This window comes from Xiphophorus couchianus, chromosome 13 (genome assembly GCF_001444195.1).
Source record: "Xiphophorus couchianus chromosome 13, X_couchianus-1.0, whole genome shotgun sequence".
Taxonomy (NCBI): domain Eukaryota; kingdom Metazoa; phylum Chordata; class Actinopteri; order Cyprinodontiformes; family Poeciliidae; genus Xiphophorus; species Xiphophorus couchianus.
Window position 1 is genome coordinate 16,498,080 of NC_040240.1, and position 21,827 is coordinate 16,519,906.

At 37.2% G+C, this 21,827-nt stretch overlaps 1 protein-coding gene across 3 annotated transcripts in view; it reads left to right on the top strand.

Moving 5' to 3' along the window:
- celf3a (cugbp, Elav-like family member 3a) overlaps positions 1-21,827 on the top strand; it is a 65,735-nt gene that overhangs the window by 22,228 nt on the left and 21,680 nt on the right. For 2 of the 3 annotated variants that reach the window (XM_028036083.1, XM_028036085.1), the window contains exons 1-3: positions 616-1,073; positions 3,005-3,157; positions 5,595-5,677. In XM_028036083.1, the coding sequence (XP_027891884.1) occupies positions 3,013-3,157; positions 5,595-5,677 (228 nt within the window). In that variant the 5' untranslated portion in view covers positions 616-1,073; positions 3,005-3,012. Of the gene's footprint in view, positions 1-615; positions 1,074-3,004; positions 3,158-5,594; positions 5,678-21,827 lie in introns of those variants that run through there. The other variant, XM_028036084.1, reaches the window with a different exon arrangement.

Genomic DNA, 21,827 nt, shown 5'->3' on the forward strand with positions numbered 1-21,827 from the left:
GCAGAAGGGACACAGATTCCTCTGTTTAGTTTTAAAGGCTTTTTAAAAATATGTAAGGAAAACAAAACTGACCACACAAGCTAGTCAGACTTCATGGAATTTGCAAAAACGGAAACAATTATAAAAATTTCCCTTGTCTCTCTCTTTGCTCCTTCAATTTTAACTAATAAAATTGTACAAAATTGTATTTCTGTCTATAAACACAAGTGTATTAGCGGACTAAATGGAGCGCATTAAAATCCACCTCAACTGAAAATCATGTTTAATATTTAAAGCTCCTCCATGAACATCCGCCACACTTAAATCCCATGGTAACGTTTTGTGACTTTTTAAAAAACAATCTCAGTAGTCATTGCTAATTTCCACTTAAAAAAAAATATATATATATATATATTTTATAATATATTTACTCAACAGACTATATATATATATATATGCAAAAGGAAGCATGTAAGTGTAGATTAGTACGCGCAAACACATTGTGAGCAGGAGCGTCCCTGTTTTTGTAGCGCATACTTTCCTCCACGGCGCCGGTAATTTAGCGACGGCCCCTGGCGGCAGACATCACGGCTCAAGCAGCCAGGGGGAGGGATGGAGCTGAGATGGACAGGGAGGGAGACACCGGCTTACGACGTCAAAGGAGTACAGACACACAGGGAAGAGGAGAGGACAGCCAGACTGCCAATTCCCTACGGTCCGCTGAATTTAGGGAAGTCTAAAGACTCATCTGTCACAAGACCCTCTTTTTAGCCACGCCAGTAAGAGATTTGTTTTATTTTTTTATTTTATTTTTATTTTTTTCCTATTCAAGAAAAGAGAAATCCAGGGCATCTGTGTGAAAAACAGTAGTGGAAAAAAACCAAGATCTCGTAAAATTCGCTCATGCCGAATGAAGGACCTCGGCTGGATGTTAGTTGTGTTGTTTTAGGGGGCGTGCGGGCCTAACTTGTTACAGGATTCAGAGGCGGACAGATGAACTGAGACATAATAATAACCAAACAACAGGAAGGAAGAAGACACGTCAAAGCAGGTCACTCCGATTTTTTTTTTAAACGCCACGACCAGCACCACAGGTATTATTCTCTCAACTCTTTGTTTTGCGTGTGTGTGTGTGTGTGTGTGTTTTTTTTTTAATGAGTGTTTTTATGCTCAAATGCGTGAAATTGCGTCCAGGTCATTGTTGTTGTCACCGATGTCTTGACAAAGAGCTCTCCAGCTGTGCTGACTGACACGCTGTCATGTTGAGCTCAAATCTGCCACAAATCCACAGGAAGGATTTGGATCAGGCTACAGTAATGGAAAGATCGTATAAAAATATGGTTATATTGCAGGGAAAAGAGCGGATGTGCTATTATACAAAAAAAAAAAAAAAAAAAATCCCCTAAAAGGGAAAAGCATATATTTTTTACGGATTGTTTTTTTTTTTTTTTGTGCGTTTTTATTCAAAGCATATTGTTAAACTGTGGCTTTTTTTTGCTTTTGAAGTTTTATTTTAAATTGAGAAATAGCTTGCAGTTCTCCCAGAAGCAAACTTTATGACTATGTGTATAAAATTAGCTTTTGTTGTAGGTTTTAAAATCCCTCTGATGTGATCATCCTAGACTGAAAAACATGCAGCTGTGGTACTGATGTTCAATATTGGCAGTTTTGTTGTTGTTTACATGCAGTTTACTATATTTGTCTATATTTTTTTGCTTTATTTTACTTCTGTTTTATGCACAATGGTATATGCTTGTTCTTTTTTATTTCTGTGATTTCATATGTTTATATACTGTTTTAAATTTTGATGAAATGAGAAGAGTTTATTGGGTGCCTTTGCAAGACAACACAATTACACCAAATAGGATTTTGTAAATTATTTTTTGTCAGATACCTGATGAAGTAGACCTTCCAGTTATTTAATTTGTAGAACCAAAAATGTGTTTTGAATGCAGATCTTCAAGAAAGTGCTAACTTTTTTCTGTCTAGAAGATAATCGTATCAAAAATGATACCTCTGGTGTCAGTTTAAAGCTTGATAATATAAACAATTATCAGAAAATTCAGATTAAAAAAAGTATTGAATGTATTTCGTTATTCAACAGAAACCGTTTTTGGTTGCCTTGTTTTCTAGATTTGTTTGTGTCGTATTCAGTACATCAGGCTTTTGCGCTCGTTTAATCGTTAGATAGCCTAAAACGTTTATTATGCAACGCAACATTGATTGATACTCGCGTTTACTAATTAAAAAACATATTTACTTGACGCAGCAGATTTTTGAGGAAAATACTTTAGCAGATAAATAATTGCATCAGACATGACAAGAGAGTTTAAAATCTTTAAATGTTTACATTTTGTTTTATAATTATTACAATAGGCTTTTGCAGCCATTTTATTGTCTTTACCAAAATGTAATAACTTTGTTAAGAAGGTAGAGTAGGCCTCAAATATCAAATGTGATATGTTTGGCATTGTAAGGTTGTTGCGTTTCGTGTGTGTGCTATTTGCTGATCACTGTCTTGCAACATTTTGTGCTATTTTGAATATGGGAATGTCACGATTAATCTGCATTTTCCAGCTCCACTCATTGTGGAGTGTGGACTTTTCTGTTAGCTTTAGCAAAAGCTATATATCAGGAGTCAGTCAACAGGCCTAAATATATAATTTGCATTCTGAATGTGAACGCAGAGCATCCAAAATACGATGCATCAAAGCCTTTCTTTTCTGATTAGGAAGCTGTAGTAACTGATTTTTACATTTGTTTTAACATGATGCAACTTTGTTGGTGAATTTCGTGCTTGCCAGAATCCACATTATTAGGATCATGATGTACATTTCACAGAGAAAGTACAAACCATCGTTTCAGCCAGCCATTTCAACTGAACGCTCCCATCTGCACCTCCATCCCCGGCCTCCTGTTTGCACCTCCTGTGCAGTGTGAATTTAAGCCTCCAGGCTCCTGAACGCCTCCACTCTATGTTTCTGTTATAAATATGTGTGTGTGTGTGTGTTTTGTTCCTCTTTAGACTTCTCAATGAAGGAGCCTGACGCAATCAAGCTCTTCATCGGGCAGATACCCCGAAACCTGGAGGAGAAGGACCTGAAGCCCATCTTCGAACAGTTTGGGAAGATCTACGAGTTAACGGTGATAAAGGACAAGTACACGGGGATGCACAAAGGTAAACGCCTCTGAGAACAAAGTGTAAGGTTGCAAAATTGTCTGCAGCTATTATTTTAATTTGCAAATGGGTTCCGCTAAATATGATTTACGTTAAATGACTGTCTCACCAAAGACACAATGCATCATTGATCTAAGGAGGATCTATGGTGTTATTTTGACCCCTAAATTGGTTGCAGACTCTGTTGGGAAGTCTTATTCTGGGGAAGAAAAAAAAACATGTTTCATTAAAGATGACTCATCTCTTTGAGGTCAGAGAAAAGGTATTGTGTGGAATTGATCAATAAATGAAGGCAAGACCATGTTTGAAATTGTGCAGGAGTCCTTTTTATGATGATGCTCATCAAGAGGAATATTAATTTGGCTTCGTGACTGAGAACAAGAAGCATAACACTAACTCTAGCATCAAAGGCACATAAAGGCTTCGTCCGTTTGTCATGTCCAGATTTAATGCTGAAAATGACACAGCTGAATAAAAATGTTAAAGCCAAAAAGGGGACTATTAGATAAGGAGTTTTCTTTTGCCTCAGGGCTTAATCACAGAGTTTACTTTTAGCGTGCGATGTTACATTTTACCTCTAAACACAAACATTTCTCCTTATTAACTGCTGCTCACCGACAACATCCTTCACACCGTGGACCAGCTGAATTAATTCAAAATCTTTTGTAAAAGTTGAACACTCAGACAATCTGAAAGCACCAGTTCATCCCATGGTGAGCTGGCTGTTCATATTTTGCAAGAAAAATCAACAAATCTCATTTGACAGATGGACAGAGGCCGGGGAAGCGATCTAAGATGAACAATGATCCTTACTGTCATTTCTAATGCAAATCAGATGGAGGGAAAACAAAAAGGCTCTTCAATTAAAAAAGGAAAAAAAAAACAACCAACAACACAAAAAGCATCAGTCGTTTGGGAGACGTATGGGCCAGGTGGTATCAGCCTTCCAACACCTATAACACCTATTCTGCATATATTTACATATTCATGATGTGAGGGAGCTTTAAAGGTTAATGAAAGCCTTTCTCTATTATGTGGGACTGCATACATCGTGCTGGAGCGGAGTGATATTAAAAGCTCACACTTGTATCTCCAGACTTTATGATCAGGCATCTCACATGGCTTTAAAAACTAAGAGCTGTTTGTCTTTATGTTTTCAGTCAACATTCTTTTATAGAACAACATACTGGGCATAAAAAATGCTAAATCTTTCAGTGTATGAACTTTCTTTGTTTCATTTCCCCATGGAAAATACTCTGTGTTTGATGTTTCTTTGTTGGACAGAGCATTTGAATGAGCTGTACCATTTATACTAAAAGTACCTCTTAGTTTAGTCTTTAGCTGTATCTTTTATGCACTTTTATGCACAAAGACATTGAAGAAGCTACAGCTACTATTAAGTCTTTAAAGTTGTTTTTTTTGTCAATAGAAAGTATTCATGGATCAGTGCTTCTCTGCTTAGGTGCACTGCAAAAACACAAAATCTCACTATTATATTTAGTCTATCTTCTACTGCAAATATCATTGTACACTTAAAATAAGACAAAAGTAACTTAAAAACCTACGACAGGAAAAATGTCTTACAAGTGAAATAATCTGTCAGTATCAATATTAAGGAATTACTTACTTAAAACAAACCCAAACATCTTGCTGAAAAATTACGTGAAAGTTAATTTTATTTCAAGAACACTAAGATATTTGCACTAGAAACTGGACCAAAAATGCTCGATAAGATTTTTTGTTTGTGGCTGTGTGTCGTTCTTTCCTGGATGAATCCACTGGCAGAGCTATTGGCACAATTAAGTCTGTGTAATATTTCTTTTTCTTTCTCATAGAAAGTACCCCTGGTCTTTCCCATAGAAAGGAGACCAGCCACATCACTTTTGTGTTTAGCTTTCCAGGACAAAGCCACAGAGAGCAATCGTTTCTTTTCTCTAGAAAGTTCTTCTGGGTCAGCTCTACAATGTTTAGACCTGACTCTTTCTTGGACATAGCTATTGATAACTTTAACTTTGTGGCTTCTCTGCCATTTTCTTTCTCATCAATAGATGTCAATCAATTTGAAAATATGATTAAATGCAATTACTAGGTGCAGCTTTATGATATACATAAATCAAACTTATTTATTTGACTGGTGTCCTAAAGAAGCATATTACAAATGGGAATGTTTTTCAAGAGCAGCATTTGTATTTGTGGAGCTATGCATGCTGTGACATGCCCTCACCGCCGTACAGTTACTTAAATTAAAACGCCATTTTTGTCACTTTTATTGTTATCACAATTGTACCACAAAATATCGTGATAAAACTTTAAGTCCTCACTGATCGCCTTGAAGTGCCTTGAGATGATTTTTGTTTCAGCCTTGTAAACTCAACTGATTTGAATTCAATCATAGCATACATGTGATTCTCCACCTCCTGCCTCTCTCTCTCTCCAGGATGTGCCTTCCTCACGTACTGTGCACGAGAATCAGCCCTCAAAGCCCAGAATGCATTGCACGAGCAGAAGACCCTACCAGGGGTAAGTGTGTCGTTGTCTTTTTCAGGCGGGCTAACTGTTAGGTCGGGCTATCAGAACACACAAACACAGACGCGTGTGGACGCAAGGAATTTAAACCAAGTTTGACATGTGGGCTTGACTTCACCCTTTAGCCGATATGTTCCAGGAAAGGTCAGGGGCTGCTCTCCCTCTTATGTTTCATATGTGATGCATCCAGACATATCTATCCAGCTAAGGCATGAGTCATCGCACTGACATGTCACGGGTCGAGAGAGATGTCTGCATGAGGCTCACCGCTGGAGTGACTCTTTCAGCTCTTAATCTCGTTGACGTTCCTCTTCTCTTCTGCCCCCACTTCTTCTCTCTGGATTCTAATCAAAGTTAAACCTAGCTTTATTAGCATAGCCAGGCAGCAGGTGTGCTGCCAAATGACATTTCCAGAGCTAAATATGACACGACAGCCGCGTCTCTATAATAACCGCCTATATGAGAGACAAAGCGACAAGGCAAGGAATTACTAAGACAGAGTGTGCGCTCCCAGAGTTTGCTGCTGTGCTGTGCTTCCTCTTTTACTAACAAGGCATCACCCCCATTTCCTTTTGGTTATTTTTGTTCAAATCTACATCATTCACGTCTTTTTTTTTTTCCACTCTGGAATGTCAGGTGAAGACAAGACTGTAGCTTTTGAGGGAAGAGAGAAGAGGATGTGCAATTTAGGGTTGCAGCTAGAGATTACTTTTAGTATCACATAATTTATGTTAAAATAAAAATATCAAAATATCTTAAACAAGTTGTTGTAAAATAAATGCTGCCATTATTTCTCATATAATGGTAGATAATAATTAGTTGGATACACTTATATCATTGGCATGAAATCAGACTAAAAATGTATTGTTTTAGGTCAATTAGGATTACAATTTTTTTTCTGTTTGCTAAGGTGCATTCACACGATCTCCATTTAGCCGGATTTAATCAAACTCTAGTTTGTTTGTTTTTAGAAAGTCCGGTTCGTTTGGGGAGATGTGAAAGCGTAATTGTACTCTAATGGGGACCAAAAAGCAAACTCTTGTCTGTCTACAAGCCTGGGTCTTGGTACTGTAGTGCGGTTTGAATGCATGTTCCAAAAGCAGGATAAATGCAACATCCTAATCTGGCACAAGCAGGAGAAATGGCTTGTGTTTGTTTTTTTGTTTTTTAACCAAAACCAAAAGATAAGTCCTACAACCCCTAAAATCTGACGTTACTTCATTTTTGTTTACATTTTGTGAAAAAGGAAGCTGGGCTCAGTGTCTTCTTCAGAGGTTTTGTGTTGTTTCCTTTAGTAGTTCTTGGTGCAGCGCCACCACAGGCGAGAGGGGGAACTGTTTTTTTCAATTATTGGGTTTTTTGATACAGTGCAGTGTGAAAGTGAACCGCACCAGCTGAAAATGTGACACATGTTGCAATTTTGGCCCTACAATCGAACTGAGTCTACCAAATAAAAGACAATTATGTCATTATTATGGCTCTAAACAGGTTGGGAACGCCCAGATGATAAAACCATGGCTTTGTAAGCTTCTGATATGTCAATTAACAACATTTGACATAATCGGAGGCACACCTGTGGATGTATTTAAGGCAGTCCCTCAAACGCACTGCTTACATATGCCAGCTTTCATACTGTTCATGAAAAAGAGAGGTTCTGTGTCCCAGAGATGAATGTGTTTTGGTGTCCAAACTGGTAAGAAAGCGTTTTTATCCAGAATGAAACAAGTCTTGCAACAGCATGGATTGAAAAACCACTCAGAGAGGAAGTAGCTATTACTCCACAAGCAGCATAACAAGGCAGATTACAGTTTGCTAATGCACACAGGGGAAAAGACCTTAACGTTTTGAGACATGTGCTGTTGTTTGATGAAACTGAAATCGGACAATAATGACCATTATGGCCAAACACCATTGAGCCTGAGAAAAACATTGTAACTGTGAAGTACGAAGGTGGCAGCATCATGTTGTGTGTGGGTGCTTTTCTGCAGGAAACGGATAGCATCAGGAGGGAAGAACTCTTTGTGGAAATATTGACGCAAAATGTCAAGATCTCATTCAGGAAGTTAAAGCTTGGGAAACGCATGGCTCTTCCAAATGGACAGTGAAACTAACCAAATTACCAAGTTAGCTACAAAGTGACTCAAGGACAAAAGAATGTCAATTTGTTGTGACCACCACAAATCCCTGATCTCAGTCGAATGGGACAAAATTCAAACAGGTAACTATGGAAACCCAAATAGTTTGACGCAAATCATATAGTCAAAAGGGATTGCTATCAAATACTGGAGAATTGTATGTAAATTTCTGAATTTGAAAAGTAAAAGTAAATCTGTAAAAGTAAGTATGTAATTCAACGAGAAAAAAACTAATCAATGCTCTATGATGTGGTAAATTACACGGCTCCATCTTGTATTGGAATATTTTTGAATTATTTAAATAACACAAGTAAATTTTTTAAAATTGATTTGGTTTGTTTCTATAGTCAATAAATCCCTTCATTAAAAATTTGCTTTTCAAATTACAAATTAGATCAAAATCAGCAGGCTACTGTTTATTCAATGTAAGATTGAAAATTTCCACTCTTTTGCCTGTTGAGGAATCAGGACACATGATGTTCCTTCCTGCTCTTTGTTTCGATTTTCGGAAAACTTCAGAGGAAAGGTTGGTGATGTTTTTTGTGAATATGTGGCACATTTCAGCTTCTACAGCTCATCTTTGTGACATTTGATTATTTGAATTTGATCGTCAGTTTTTAAAGTCCTTCAAAAGAAAATCTGATAATTTGATCGGTGTCTCTGTGGTGTAAAACCACAAACTTCGTCTAATCCTGTTAAAACCAGAGCTCCCCTGTTGATTTAAAAGGCTGCCTTAGCCGTTGTGTCCCCCTTCCAACATGGCTGACTCGCTGATGTGTCCATGCAACACACTGAGAGAGTCAATTTTCGTATCTATGGTAACGATTGTGTTTAAGGAGTGTATTTTCTGCACCACTTTAATTCTGCCGCCGTTCTTGCTGAGTAGCACTATTGTTTTCTCGGTATATACACCTGCTGTTTTATGGGGTTACTTCAGGGAGCATCGTTAAAACAGCAGTAGGACCATGTTTACAGCAAAACTTCCTCGCTCCATGACCAATATCGGTTTTTGTTTTATAGCCCGATAAAATTACCTAAGTGTCTGTAATCACAGACTGGTAATATCCGTAAGCCAACTCTATCAAAGCACGCTGGTTTTATTGCCCTCACAACCTTTCACATCAGTGTGAAGGCCATCAGAAAAGAAGGAAACAGCATTGACTAAATCCTGCTAAAAGTTCCCATTTGTAAGTGACTGATGATAAAAAAAAAAGCTGGCTAGGTGGAGACAGATGCACGCAAAGCGAAAGACATAGAACTTGTTTTCCTCTGTGTTAGCTGCCAAACACACCTGGACTTTAGAAAGTGTACAGGCTTTTACCCACCGTATTTAGAAAATAGGCAGAACGAAAGGAGGAATACATGCAGAAAGTTCTGAAGGGCAAAAATCAAACCCAAGTCTAACACCTCCGTATGCACTAGATTATGCCTAGTTATTTTAAATTATATGACGCGCTGTGATGCATGATGCAGTGGGAAAGAGGCATACGTTTCCTCTTTAATTTAAGAAAATGGAGTTCAAAATAGTTGAAAAAGTGCATTAAATACCCTTTATTAGTGATATACAATCAGTAGTGTCGGTTGTTATTATGGGTGATGTGGTTCACCATCCAAGGCAGCATTCCCTGTGGGGTAGGAAAAAATAAAAACATTAAAAATCTTTTTCGTTATTTTGATCATTTCTCATTTTTTGCAAATAAATACTACATTTTTTGTTTAGAATTTGGGAGACATGTTGTCAGTAGTTTATAGAATAAAATAACAATTTTCATTTTACTCAAAGACATACCTGTAAAGAGTGAAATCAGAGAACTGATCATTTTAATTTTGTATCTCAATTTTGTATTTAATCAATCTGTGCATGTGTGTATCTCTTCTCTATTTGTCTTACTTTTTTCTTTTATAATTATCGGAACATTTCCTATGTTATTTTGTTTTATTTGTAGCTGTTGTTTTCCTTTTTCTCCATTTGTTTTATCTCCTCTGTCTCTCTATAATTGGTTTTGCCTTTTTAATCTGTTGCCTTAACAAAACCATCATGCATCAGAGGGAATGTCATTTTTACCCCCTGTTGTTGAGCAATTCTACCCCTGACACTACAAAGCAACCAGATTCACAACTCTGTTTATTTAGGTTGAAAGAAAAAAAGACAACTAACCATTATTAAATTTGTAAAAACAAAAAAAGGAAAAAATTTTAATACTTGACAGCATAGTATTTGATGAAGATTACATACTAAGTGGTGCCTCTTGGATAAATGTTGCTCTCCTGCAGCCTAGTTTGATATCAAATATTTTATTCAGACATTTGAAAACAAAAAGAAATAAATGAATCAAACCAAGTTTTTTTTTTTAAAGAATCTTTAATCAACATAGTTCAGTCCAGGTATATTGTCCGGTATATAGATGGAGCTTTTCACACAATCTTAAGCTTAAAAAATAATCCGTGCATTTAAGGATGTTTTTTCAAAAGTCATTCAAAGAGGCCCTTTAATTTAATGCTGCATATCCACAAAAAAAAAAAAAAAAAAAGACAAAACCTTAAAATAAGCAACTCATCTTGATCACAGGAGGATAATATGTTTATTTTTTTCTCTAGTTCTGCCACTGCCTTCCCTTGGATGTGTCGCCCTGGGCCGAGAGCCTTTTTTTGCGTATATCAAAAACTGCTGCAGTAAAGACCAGTCAAATCTGGACTGGATTATTCCACACTGATTACAGATTCTCTAATACAGGTTCTGAAAAAAGGAGGATTATGCATTTTCCTAGAAATATAACTACAATCTCAATGTGTGGTTTGGATCCTTGCTTTACTTACTGTTTATATATATTGTTTTATAAACGAACGTCTTTAATTTTATTTTTACATTAGAAAATTTATGGGTTTTTTTAGCCCTCTACAGCAGGGGTGTCCAAACGTTTTGTCTTGAGGGCCAAAATTATGAAGCTGAAGGCACTTTTTTTTTTATTTTATCAACTTATAATATACTGGAATTAACAAAATTGTCAGACTTTTGGGAAAAACCCATCCATAAGTGACTGTAGATGCAAAACATTAATTAATATAAGACAAGCATGCACAGTTTTTTGGGTGGATTGTTTTTGTTTTTTAGTCTAAGCTCAGCAACAAGAACAGGAAGTTGCTCTCTCTGGATTAATCTAGCGGAGTCTCTTTTATTAAAGATGTTGGATGTTTGTGATTCTGTTTACAACAAAAATGAGATCAACCCAGAAACTTGGTTAATAAATGAGAAATAATTTTTGTTGAGCCACTCACTAGTCCTCAACAATATGGCTGAAAAATGTATCACAATATAAGCATTTAATTTCAATCGATATTGATAATTATTTTTTAATTTAAATTTTTTTAAATAACTGAAATACTACCAAACTGGTGGCATGACCTTTCCTCTTTTATTCACAGTTTTCACTCCATGCTGTTGATATTATTTTTAAACAGCAAAACCTTAAACTGCTGCTTGTTGAGCCAGTGACTCAACAAGTTGTTGCTAGGTAACCAAAAAGTAAGTGAGTTGCTAGGTAACCAGAGTGAGTGAGTTAGTTGAAGCTACTCACTTTGCTTAGCTGGTCGTCAGAGGTTGAGCAGCTAAAGCCTTTCCTCTGCCTACATCTCCCAGAATGCTGCACTGTTCTGGATTGGAGTTTAATGAATATTCCATATATTGAATATTCTACCAGACGTATTATCTGTTGATTTTGATCACATGTCTATCACGATATATATTGTTATTGATTTACTGACCAGCTTTTTCTCTAACATTTTAACATTTTCATTTGACTAGATTTGGTCCTTTGCAGAATTGTGATTGGTGGCCAAATAAAGTCATCAAGAGGGCCACACTTTCGACACCCCTGCTTTAAAGAATTGATATTTTTGTGTCTTTTCCATAGAAGGACTAGGGACAATATTTGAACCTAAAAACATTACTGGTGAATTTATTTATTTTTCATTTCCAGTCAGGTGTCAGGACTGGACTTTTGTTGTAATTGCAGGCGTAAAGCAGCTGGGGAATGTAGAGACAGTTTTAAAGAGCGGACGCTATTAGGACAGCGATAAAAGAAATCCCATTGTTAGCGTGACAGTAGGGTAACCCTTCCTGACCTCTCATACAGGATCAGCAGGGCCCAGCGCCTGTGATAAAGCCCTCTTCCCCCCGTCTGCTCCTACTCCAGCAGCTCTCCTCCTCATAACCTCTTACCTCTAAGCCATGTGGAACAAGCTAAACCCTCCTGTGTTCTGCCAATCCGTCCCTGCCCTCGTTTCGAGCTCTGACTCGCCAAAGATGGGGAGGAGAAAAAAAAAAAAGACAGAAAACCATCTTATTAGCTCTAAACACGCCCACAAGGACAAGATCTGCTTCCACCCCTGCCACCAGCTGTGGTGTAATTGTCATGTAATTGCACCTGCGCTGCCAGAGAATAATTAACTTTGGCATCTCATGGCCGGGGTGATACAAAAGGAATAACATGATAGCAATTATAGGAGTGAGAGAAGGAAATCCTAAATGAAAGCACACCTGAAAGGAGAGAAAGCTGAAAGATGTCATTAACTTTCAGTGCTGCCTTTTTCCTCTCTCTTTCTGGGTAGAAAGAGTCACTCTTACGGCTCCTTTGTCTCATCTAACAATGAAAAAGAAGAAAGACGTGGAAAAAGAAAGGAAGAGATAGACGCCAGGCAGCAGATGGACGCATCAGAGTGGCACCTGGCCTTGTGTTTAATTTCAGGTGAGAGAGTATGGCTCTAAGTGAGAAGAGGAAAAGCAGCTGAAGGCAGCGAGAGTAGTGGAGCTGTTAAAATAAAAAAAAATAAAAAAGCAGGCATAGGCAATAAACCAAATTTCTCTCAGCGTGTGGAGATTTGGAAGAGATATTTTTCTCTTTAGCTGTACTCATTCTGTCCGACCTGGGCATCTCTCCCTGTCTCGTGTTGCTGATTCGTTCCTGTCTTAGCCCATTTGTGTGGAGACAGTAACATCCTCAGTGTGCCACATGAAGTCAAGGTGTTTTACCAAACAGAGTGGTTCACCGCCGGATAGTGGACCTGAGATGTTTTTGCTTAATTAACGTAACTGAAAATGAATCGGAGCGATTTTTACAATCCATTAACCTTTGTAGGAACATTTTACAAAGTAAACAAAGACAAATTTAGCATTTTACATGGGATTATAAACAGAACATATTTCAGGGTTTTATGAGAAATTGATAACATTTTTGTTGTAACAAATGAAAAGTGTGATTTTAGGACAAAAGCTTGTTAACTGGGTTTGTTTCGAAATTAACCTGCAGTGAAACACAGGCTAACTCAGCTTGGCATAAAGATTTACAAAATTAACTCCTAACCAGACCTTACGACCTTTGACTTTTCTTCTGTTTTTACTGTTTTGTTACAAGTAAAGGTTTCAGATTCTCAAACAAATTTTAATATTAGACAAAGATTGCCTTTGTAGATACAAAAAGGCATTTTCAAATGGCAATTTTATTTCTTACAGGAGAAAAGGTATCTAAAGCAACCTGGGCCTTGTTGAAACAACATATTTGTGTTTGCAAAAACTAACTTCAATCTCTGCCATGGAGGATAATTGTGCCCATTACCTTTGTTTAAAAAAAATAAGGTAAAATAGAAGGTCATGACAAATATTAAGAACCAATGCACATCAGTTAGAGGGATTCATGTGTAGAATAATTGTTGTCAGGAGTTAAAAATGTGTTTCTCACTCTGTGATTTAAAAAAAGTAAAAACAGTAAGAAACAAATACAGCATAAATCAAATGATCATTGTTTATTCTCTTTGATCAGTATGTCTAAAGATTCAGCTGGAGTTCATTAGTATCCTTTTTTGGAGAAATATACTGGAAAGATGCTGCTGTTTTAATTTTTATCATTCTAAATGTTACAAAAAGTGAATATATAAAAAGCTTAGCAGCTTCCACTGGCTCTTTTTTCGTCTTCAGGTTCTGTTTTTGTTTTTTTTGTGTGTGTTTAAGACTAGAAGATGCATATTACTTCGTGTTTAGCACAACCTTAGTACAACTGATAATTGTTTTTAGTTTGTTGCAGTTTTTCCCTTAGCTTCTGCTTTATACTGAACACCATCACCATTCTTTCTATCCTTTGACAAACAGTTAATTGAAGTACTTTTAGATTGAGAAATTTTGTATTATTGACAGTCATATCAAGCATAATTTATAGAAAATGTAAATGAGAAAATATTTACTTTTTAAAAAAATGTATTTTGAACCTCCACTTCCTAGCCTGTTTCCACTGGTGTTCCTGCAAAAGCAGTTTGTTTGTTTTTAACTCAAAAGGGTTGGAATGGCTTATTACTGATCAGCACAGGGTTAAGAATAAGAATTAGGGTCCATGGATAAAAAAGGATTATGCCAGTGGTGGCAAAAGTGTGTATTTGTTCCCATTTTGCAAGCAGAGTTAAATTAACACGAAGAAATTATAGCTTCAAATTTGAATGGAACCAATACTACAGCTTATTTTGGCTTCCTAAGGCCTAAAAAGTGGTGACACCTGCAGTAAGAAACTTTTACATGTACTTCATTGAATAAGCTGTGTGAACAGTACAACCTTCTCTTATAGTGAGTTACTTCATTCTATGAAGTCAAGGAAAAAGATTTTATTAAAAAGAGTTATTGTGCCACTTAATTGCTTGAAAAAAATAGTATCATGTATGAAATTTTGTCTGGAATTAAGATATTTCTGTACTGGCTTACTGTAAAAACCCCTCTTGACTCCACTGATCTGATGAACAATTGCTGGCATACAACCAAACCTGCTCTACTTTTTCTCCAGTTCACTCCTGGAGCAGGAGTTTTAACCCATCATTGTACCTCATGAGTCATGCGTCACCTGAACTCCTTAAAGGGGATGTATTATGCAAATTCACATTTGCACATTTTTGTACTTCCATTTGGGTCTGTACTACTTCTTCTAAAAACAGCCCAAGCGCTTAAAAAATTCCAACCAGACAGTTTTTAGCAATAAATTAACGTTAACATGAGTTGTTTCAAAAACGTCACAAATCAGGAGGCACTGCAACTCACACAGAAACCAGCCGGTTACCTAGCAACCCAATTTGAGCTCCAGCACGTCTGGTCAGCTGGGTTTACCGCTGCATGCTGAAAGGCTGCAGGAAAAGACAAGTGTTTTGTTGTTGACTTGCCATCCAACTACCAGTTGCATTCTTGTTGGTTGTGCAGGAGGCGCCATGTCTGCTTTTCAAAGATGAACTGTCATATCATTGCACATTTGTTTACAGCCATTTTCAGATGCGAGTGTAAATATTAAACAGCTCATTCTGAAAGGAGATGGAAATAGGCAGAACTGAGCAGACTAAAATCTCACTACCTAGGAATGATTTTCTGCATAACATGTAACGAACATGTTTTGTATAGTCTGTAAACCTAACCTGTTCAAGGAAGCATAATATCTCACCTTTAAATCTGACACAATCGCAGGCAGTGCAGTGCAGAGCACTGGGCCTTGTGAGAAAAATGTCTCTCATGCCAATCTTCTGTAGTTTATATCACTTGGCTAATTGCCTAAATTATATATGGACTGTTTAAAACTTATTTAGCCTTACTACAAAAAATGTGTTTATCAAGAATAAAAGTGGCAAGGTGCCAATGCTATCAATTAGCTTTAGCTACGGTGGACACATGGATGAATCCAATAGATAAAAAACACATGCTCGGCTACATGCCCATTGTGTTTGTTGCTAATAGCAGTTAGCATGGTTACTTAGAGCAACAATTATCAAACCCCACTAGTTTTTTGTCTGGAAACTTAAACACAGTTAAGTTGACTAGAAGATTATAATTTCCAAATTCAGCACCGTAAAGCAGTCAGGCAAACTGTTTGTCTTACTGGGCTGCAAAGACGTTTCTTGTTGTTAGCTTTGTAAAATATATATATATATATATATATATATATATATATATATATATATATATATATATATATATATATATATATGCCTAAGTCTTTGTTTTCAAACTGCCATCTGAATTTGATGGTGACAAATAGGGGGGAAAAATGAGCTCTGTCTTTGTGTGTTTGCTTGCTCAGCGGGGGAAGGGAGGGCAGGTGTTCACGCTAACACAGTTTAATGAAGGGGTGTGTGCTTTTGTGTGTAGCTTTGTGTTTGCTTTCGTGCAGTAGTGTTTCCGTGGAGAGCACCCAACAAGATGGCTGGATGAACAAAAGTTTATTATTATTATTATTATTGCTGTTATTATTATTATTATTATTGTTATTATTATTATTGTTGTTGTTGTTATTATTATTATTATGTCCTCTTAGGTTTCTTAATTCACAGTCTGTAGCATGTGTGAAGATGAAGCCTGTGCTTCTGCATTTAAGCGTCCCATATGAGAGGAAAGAGCTCTCTCTGAGTGGAACATCTGACTAATCCTGACATTTACTCAGACGTTGGGACTCAGGCGGAGCAGACAGAGGGGTTTTATCGATAGTCAGACAAGAAGAAAAAAAAATGCATAAACTAAATATAGCCTGAGCTTTTTACGCAGCATATGAGATAGGAAGTTGTAATGCTGAGCACCATAATTTGTTCCCCTAATGTCTCTGCAAACAGTCTACTGTAGATGAACATCAGTTGCAGGGTGACACTAACTTATCTTCCCCCATGTACCTGTTAGCATTGCTCCATTTCAGTCTGCCATTTATGATGCAAGGAGATAAAATGGTCATTTTATGTGCTACAAGCGAAAACTGATGTTTCTCCGAGTGCTAAAACATGCTTTTATGACGTGACTATTTGACCTGCAATATGTCACTTCACTTGTCTGACAATAATAGGAGAAAGTAGTGCCTTCATGTGTAGCTTATATCCTAACCTCAGTGAGATATGGATGATTATGATGATGGCAATTAGAGCGCCTTGGAGCGAGTGTCTTCACTTGATGAATCTGCGCGAAGTTAAATGTGCATTCATGCACCGATTCATTTACATATGCGTGCGTATAAACGGGCACGACGTTGGACAGGCAGTGCAGGCTGACATCAACAGCAGCAAGACAAAAAAGAGAGGGGGGATTGTCCTTTGTACGTCACTCTGGGCCAACTGTAATGATGAATGCAGATTAGATTTACGGAGGTGATAAAGGGTGTAAATTAGGGAGAAAATGGGTGTGGGGGTGCAATAATGAGGCTGAAAGGGGAGGAGAGGAAGAAATGAATGAAAAGTTTGAAATAATGAAAGTGGAGGTGGGGTGCTGCTGGAGGTGCACTGAGGCAGTGTGTTTATCAGCTTAGATACAGACATCTGTCACTGAGAGATGTGTGGTGTTTTTAGGGGGTTGGAGAGCGTCTCGATGTGCGAGCCGTTGTCTCAAAAGTCTCATTAGGCGATAAACATGGAAAGATATTAGGGTTGGGAGATATGGCTTAAAAATAAAATCTCTGATTTTTTTCATATCAGATGTGATTTGTGATTTTAATCAATTTTCTTTCTGGTTTTTTTTTTTTTTTTAAAAATACAACCGACAGAAAGAAATTTCAAAAAAACTTTTATTTAGATCATCCCTTCGGTAAGTTGTACGACAAAGTATTAGGGTTAAGCTACAATAATTTTTGTTAATTATGAAAATGTTGTCATTATATTAGCATAATATAGATACAATTTTTCCAAAAGACTGTCTTAAAATTATGAGAAAATAAGTTATTTTAATGAAGAAAATGCTTGAATAATTTGACTTTTTTTGTGTCTGTGTTCGTATTGGAGTTCTCTTAAAATTACTACTTCATTCTCCAACTATTACAACTTTATTCTGGTAATATTATGACTGTATTCTCCTACTATTTTGACTCTATTGTCATAAAACAAACTTAGCCTGGCCGTTATATTTTGTCATAGAGTTGACCTGAATTTAACGCCCAAATAAATAGAAGCTGTAAAAATTGCTTGTCAATCAAGATGGCGGCTCTGGGCGCGATAACGTCACTCTATACTATAGAAACCCGAGAAGTCCATCGGTGAAAAATATTCTGATTTTCCAAAAATTAAATCTTCAAAAACAAAATTTTTTTATTAATCAATAAAATCGATTTTGTCAATTTTGCTGTAGCCTCTTCAGCCGTGGTCAAGCTAGCTCAAAACTGACATATTTGATTTCATGTCCGCAATTGAGAAATATGTAAAAAAAAAAAACAAAAAAAAAACATTAAAGAATAAAAGAAAAAAGTAAAGAGCTGAAAGTTGTAAAACATGTAAGCTATGGAAATTGCATCAATTCAAAACATAGTGGCTGTCAAGGCAAAAGTAGTGACAGCAAAGTAACCAGCTCAAATCTGAGTTCATAAATTGAAGATTTCTAAAGTAGTTTATCCAATGAATTCAGCAGAATTGTTTGGAGACTTATTAAACTGGCACCCTACATGGGAATACAAAAGCACTTTATGGTAAGGTCAGTCTATCTGTAATTCCCAGTAGATAATGACTTCCTGTGATAAAAAGCAGTTGCAATTTTTGCTCAATATTGTTACTCTGATGCCCTTCTTAACACCTATGTCCACCAGAATACTTTATTTTGGGGTGCCATGCAGTGGTTGAGCACGTCTAACTTTTCTTCACATAATCGAACCATGTTTTACTTTCGAGGCTACGGCAGACCAAAGTAATGTAGCTGTCAAAATGCTACTCTTGCGACTTTCTAAACACACAAAAGAAAACCATATGTCCCAAGATTGTCATTATTCCTATATGGTTGTGGCTTCCTGTTTTAGTTGGCCTTTCAACAATGTTTTTTTCTCATCTGCTCTGAAAACTAACAAAAAGGGTTTGGGGGATTTATTTCCTTCATACTTTCAGGATTTATCATTTTCTCAATTCTAATAGATGATGAAAATGTATACAAATAATTTTTTTAAATTAAATTTAAATAGAAAAAAAACCCTAGACAGATAAAAATGTCTTTAAATTAGTTCCCCTCCGAGTCTTCTCCACCGTGTCGAGTCAGACAACACTTGACATGAATATTTAACAATCCGAAGCGACTCAACAATTGTTTTACATTTACGCTTTGATGTCCACTTTGAGGGATTTCTTGTTGGCTGTCTGATGAAACGGCCGCTTGCTAGCTCCTTTGTAAGGCTGGACAAGCTGTTGAACCCTGTAAGATTGGAGACAACACCGGAGGAAGCAGCTTTTACTCTGAATACTCGCTCATTGATTAAATATCATCGAACTGTAGCAGCGTTGTGCTGTCCATCTCTTTGCGTTTGATTGATTTAGCAACTGGCTGGCAGCAGAGAGGGTTTGTCTCTGCTTTCTTTCCGTCTGTCCATGTGTGCGTACATCTGTGTGTTCATCCACGTGTGGATACATTATCACCGCTCTCTCCCGCTTATATCTCTTTGTTTTTAACTCTTCTTTTTTTTTTTTTGCTTGTGAATATACACCCAATTTCCACCTGCATGGAGGGAATTCACATGTGTATCTAAGCGTTAAGACGCACATTCGCAACGAGGGGGCGGATGGAGGAGAAGAAGCGAGGGAGCAAAAGCAAAGCACCAGCAGCAGCAGTGGAGGTGGGTGTAGAGGCAGGGGAGGTGGCAGGTTGATTACGGTCGCAGATCTCGTTGCCTGGAGACGGCTGGGACGAGGGATGCCAGGTTGCTATGCGACCGGCACGATGCAATGACCAGCGCTGTGTGATGGAGAGGGGAGGGGAAGTGAAGACAGGAAAATTGTCTTTGTAAACCCCCCTTCCCTTCTCTCCGCTCTCTCTCTTTCTCTCTCTCTCTCTCTCTACACGCCCCACCCAGCTCAGCCTCCCCGCTGAAATGTTCTTGAAAGAGCAGGGGTGATGCGCTCTGCTGATTTATTTACCATTCAGAGCAGCCGCTTTTCAGGGTAGACAAACAAAATGGGTTGGAACAGGAGAGGAAACAGACGTCAGAAATGTGTTGTAGAAGCAAAAAAAAAAAAAAAAAAAAAAAGAGAGAGAAAACAGAGGTAATAATCAGCAGGGTGAGAAAAATGTCATTGTTGCTTGACTCCTCCTCTGTCTAAAACCTATTTATGTGAGAAAACAGAGAGATTGCCGCACCTTTGTGTTTGTCAGTGTGGATTGCATGGGTGTGGTGGTCATGCTGGTATTCATTGCTATGATTTGATTGGATAATCCATGAATTTAATATGTCGTAATCCACGTCAAATCCCCAGATACATCATGGGAGGCGGACTGCGTGTATTTGAGCAGAAACTGTTTGTTCAGTTGGAGGATGATTGTATGTAATGTTTGGAGACGGCGTGAAGAAGAAAAAAAAAATCAAGTAGCGAAAACACACTTGTATAATGGAGTTTTTGATCAGGTTTTTTTTTAAATTATTTTGCTTCAGTGTTGCCTGTGCTCAGTATGGGACTGTTTTTGTAAACAAGCCGAGGGGAGGGGACGGGAGCAACAGGAGGAGGAGGGAGAGAGCAAATTACTGTAAAGTGTGTGTTAGCGGTTCAGGCTTAGAGAGAGATATTTTTTCCTTCCTGCTCCTGCATCTGCTCTCAAGGCAGCGCCAACATTCAACAGGCATCAGCGCTCCCTTCATCATCTCTTCATTTTTCTTTTAATGTATGTCTTTCATTTTTCCCCTCCCTCTTCTTCCCCCTCAAACATCTAATCCCACCATCTCTTGACCTAGAGGCACCTTTTGTCCTTCTCATTTTTTCTTCTCCTTTCCATGCATCTCTTCCCCATGTTGCTCAGGGTAACCCTATTTGCTGTGCTGATCTGAAGTGGTGCAGCCTTTATGGCCTCCACTTCTCCCTGTTTTCCCTCTTGTATATTCTAATTCCAATCTCCTGAGCCATCTGCTGCTCCTCTCCTTATCAGCACCACCGCTGCCTTTGCTGTTTGGCAGCCTGCGGTAAAATATTGGATGAGGGATGTTTTATTTTCCATTACGTCAATCAAAGTTGTCATATAAACTAAAGTCATAAGGTTAGAAAATCTGCCTCAATGTGACGTCGTGTTTGTTAGATTTAATTAGAAGAATCTTTGTTCCAGATTAACACAGTTTCTTTCAAACATTAGATTATTAAAATTAGGGAGCAATCATGGGTGCAGTCTCCCTTTGTGGTGGCTGAAGGATTTAGCAAATTAATTCAGTAAATACATTATTAGAAACAGAGACAGAGATGCTAAAGCAAGCAACAGCAGAATTAGCATCAGTGTTGGAGCACGGCAAATTTCTACAGAAATAGCACGTCAGTACAGAAATAAAAACAACACAGTTGAAACTAATTGTCTCAAAGATTATACATGGTAAAGATTAAAGATATATTAAACACATACAGTATGTGACCAGTGCACAGTTTTTGACGGTAATAAAACTAGCAAAATTGAAACTGAATTCGCAGTTATCCTTAAAAGAAGGATTATAGTTAAAGATAAATACTGGATGGGTTTAAAAATAACTTTACATATTTTTAAATTAACAATCTGAGTGTTTCAGGTCATATACAAGCTGGCACTGCTGCATAGCTAGATGCTACAGGATGACAAAAAAGTAGCACTTTACAGCAAAGGAAAAAAAATAGAGCAAAGACCGATTCTCTATAAATAGTTTCCTAAGAATACAGATCGAAAGTAAACGTATTTATATAAGTTTTCAATACCAATCTTTTATTCTGTGGTTGTTACAGTTTATGTAGCCTACAATCTTGTGTTAGCCATTAGCATAGAACATTGATTAAAAATAACACAACCAGTAACAGAATCTCCACTTGTTGTTTTCAAAGATGCTTTAAAAAATCTAAAAAATGTGTTTAATAAAATAGATAAAATAAGATTAGTTTTTTCCCCACAATCTAATTATTCCAGTTTACAAACATGCTAGCGTGTTAGCTAGCTGCTATATCAAAAATGAGAATAACACAGCAGAAGTAGAATCTCCACTTGTTGCTTCTAAAAATAATAAAAAATAGAAAACTGTGTGTTTAATAAAGATGAATGCAAACGAGGA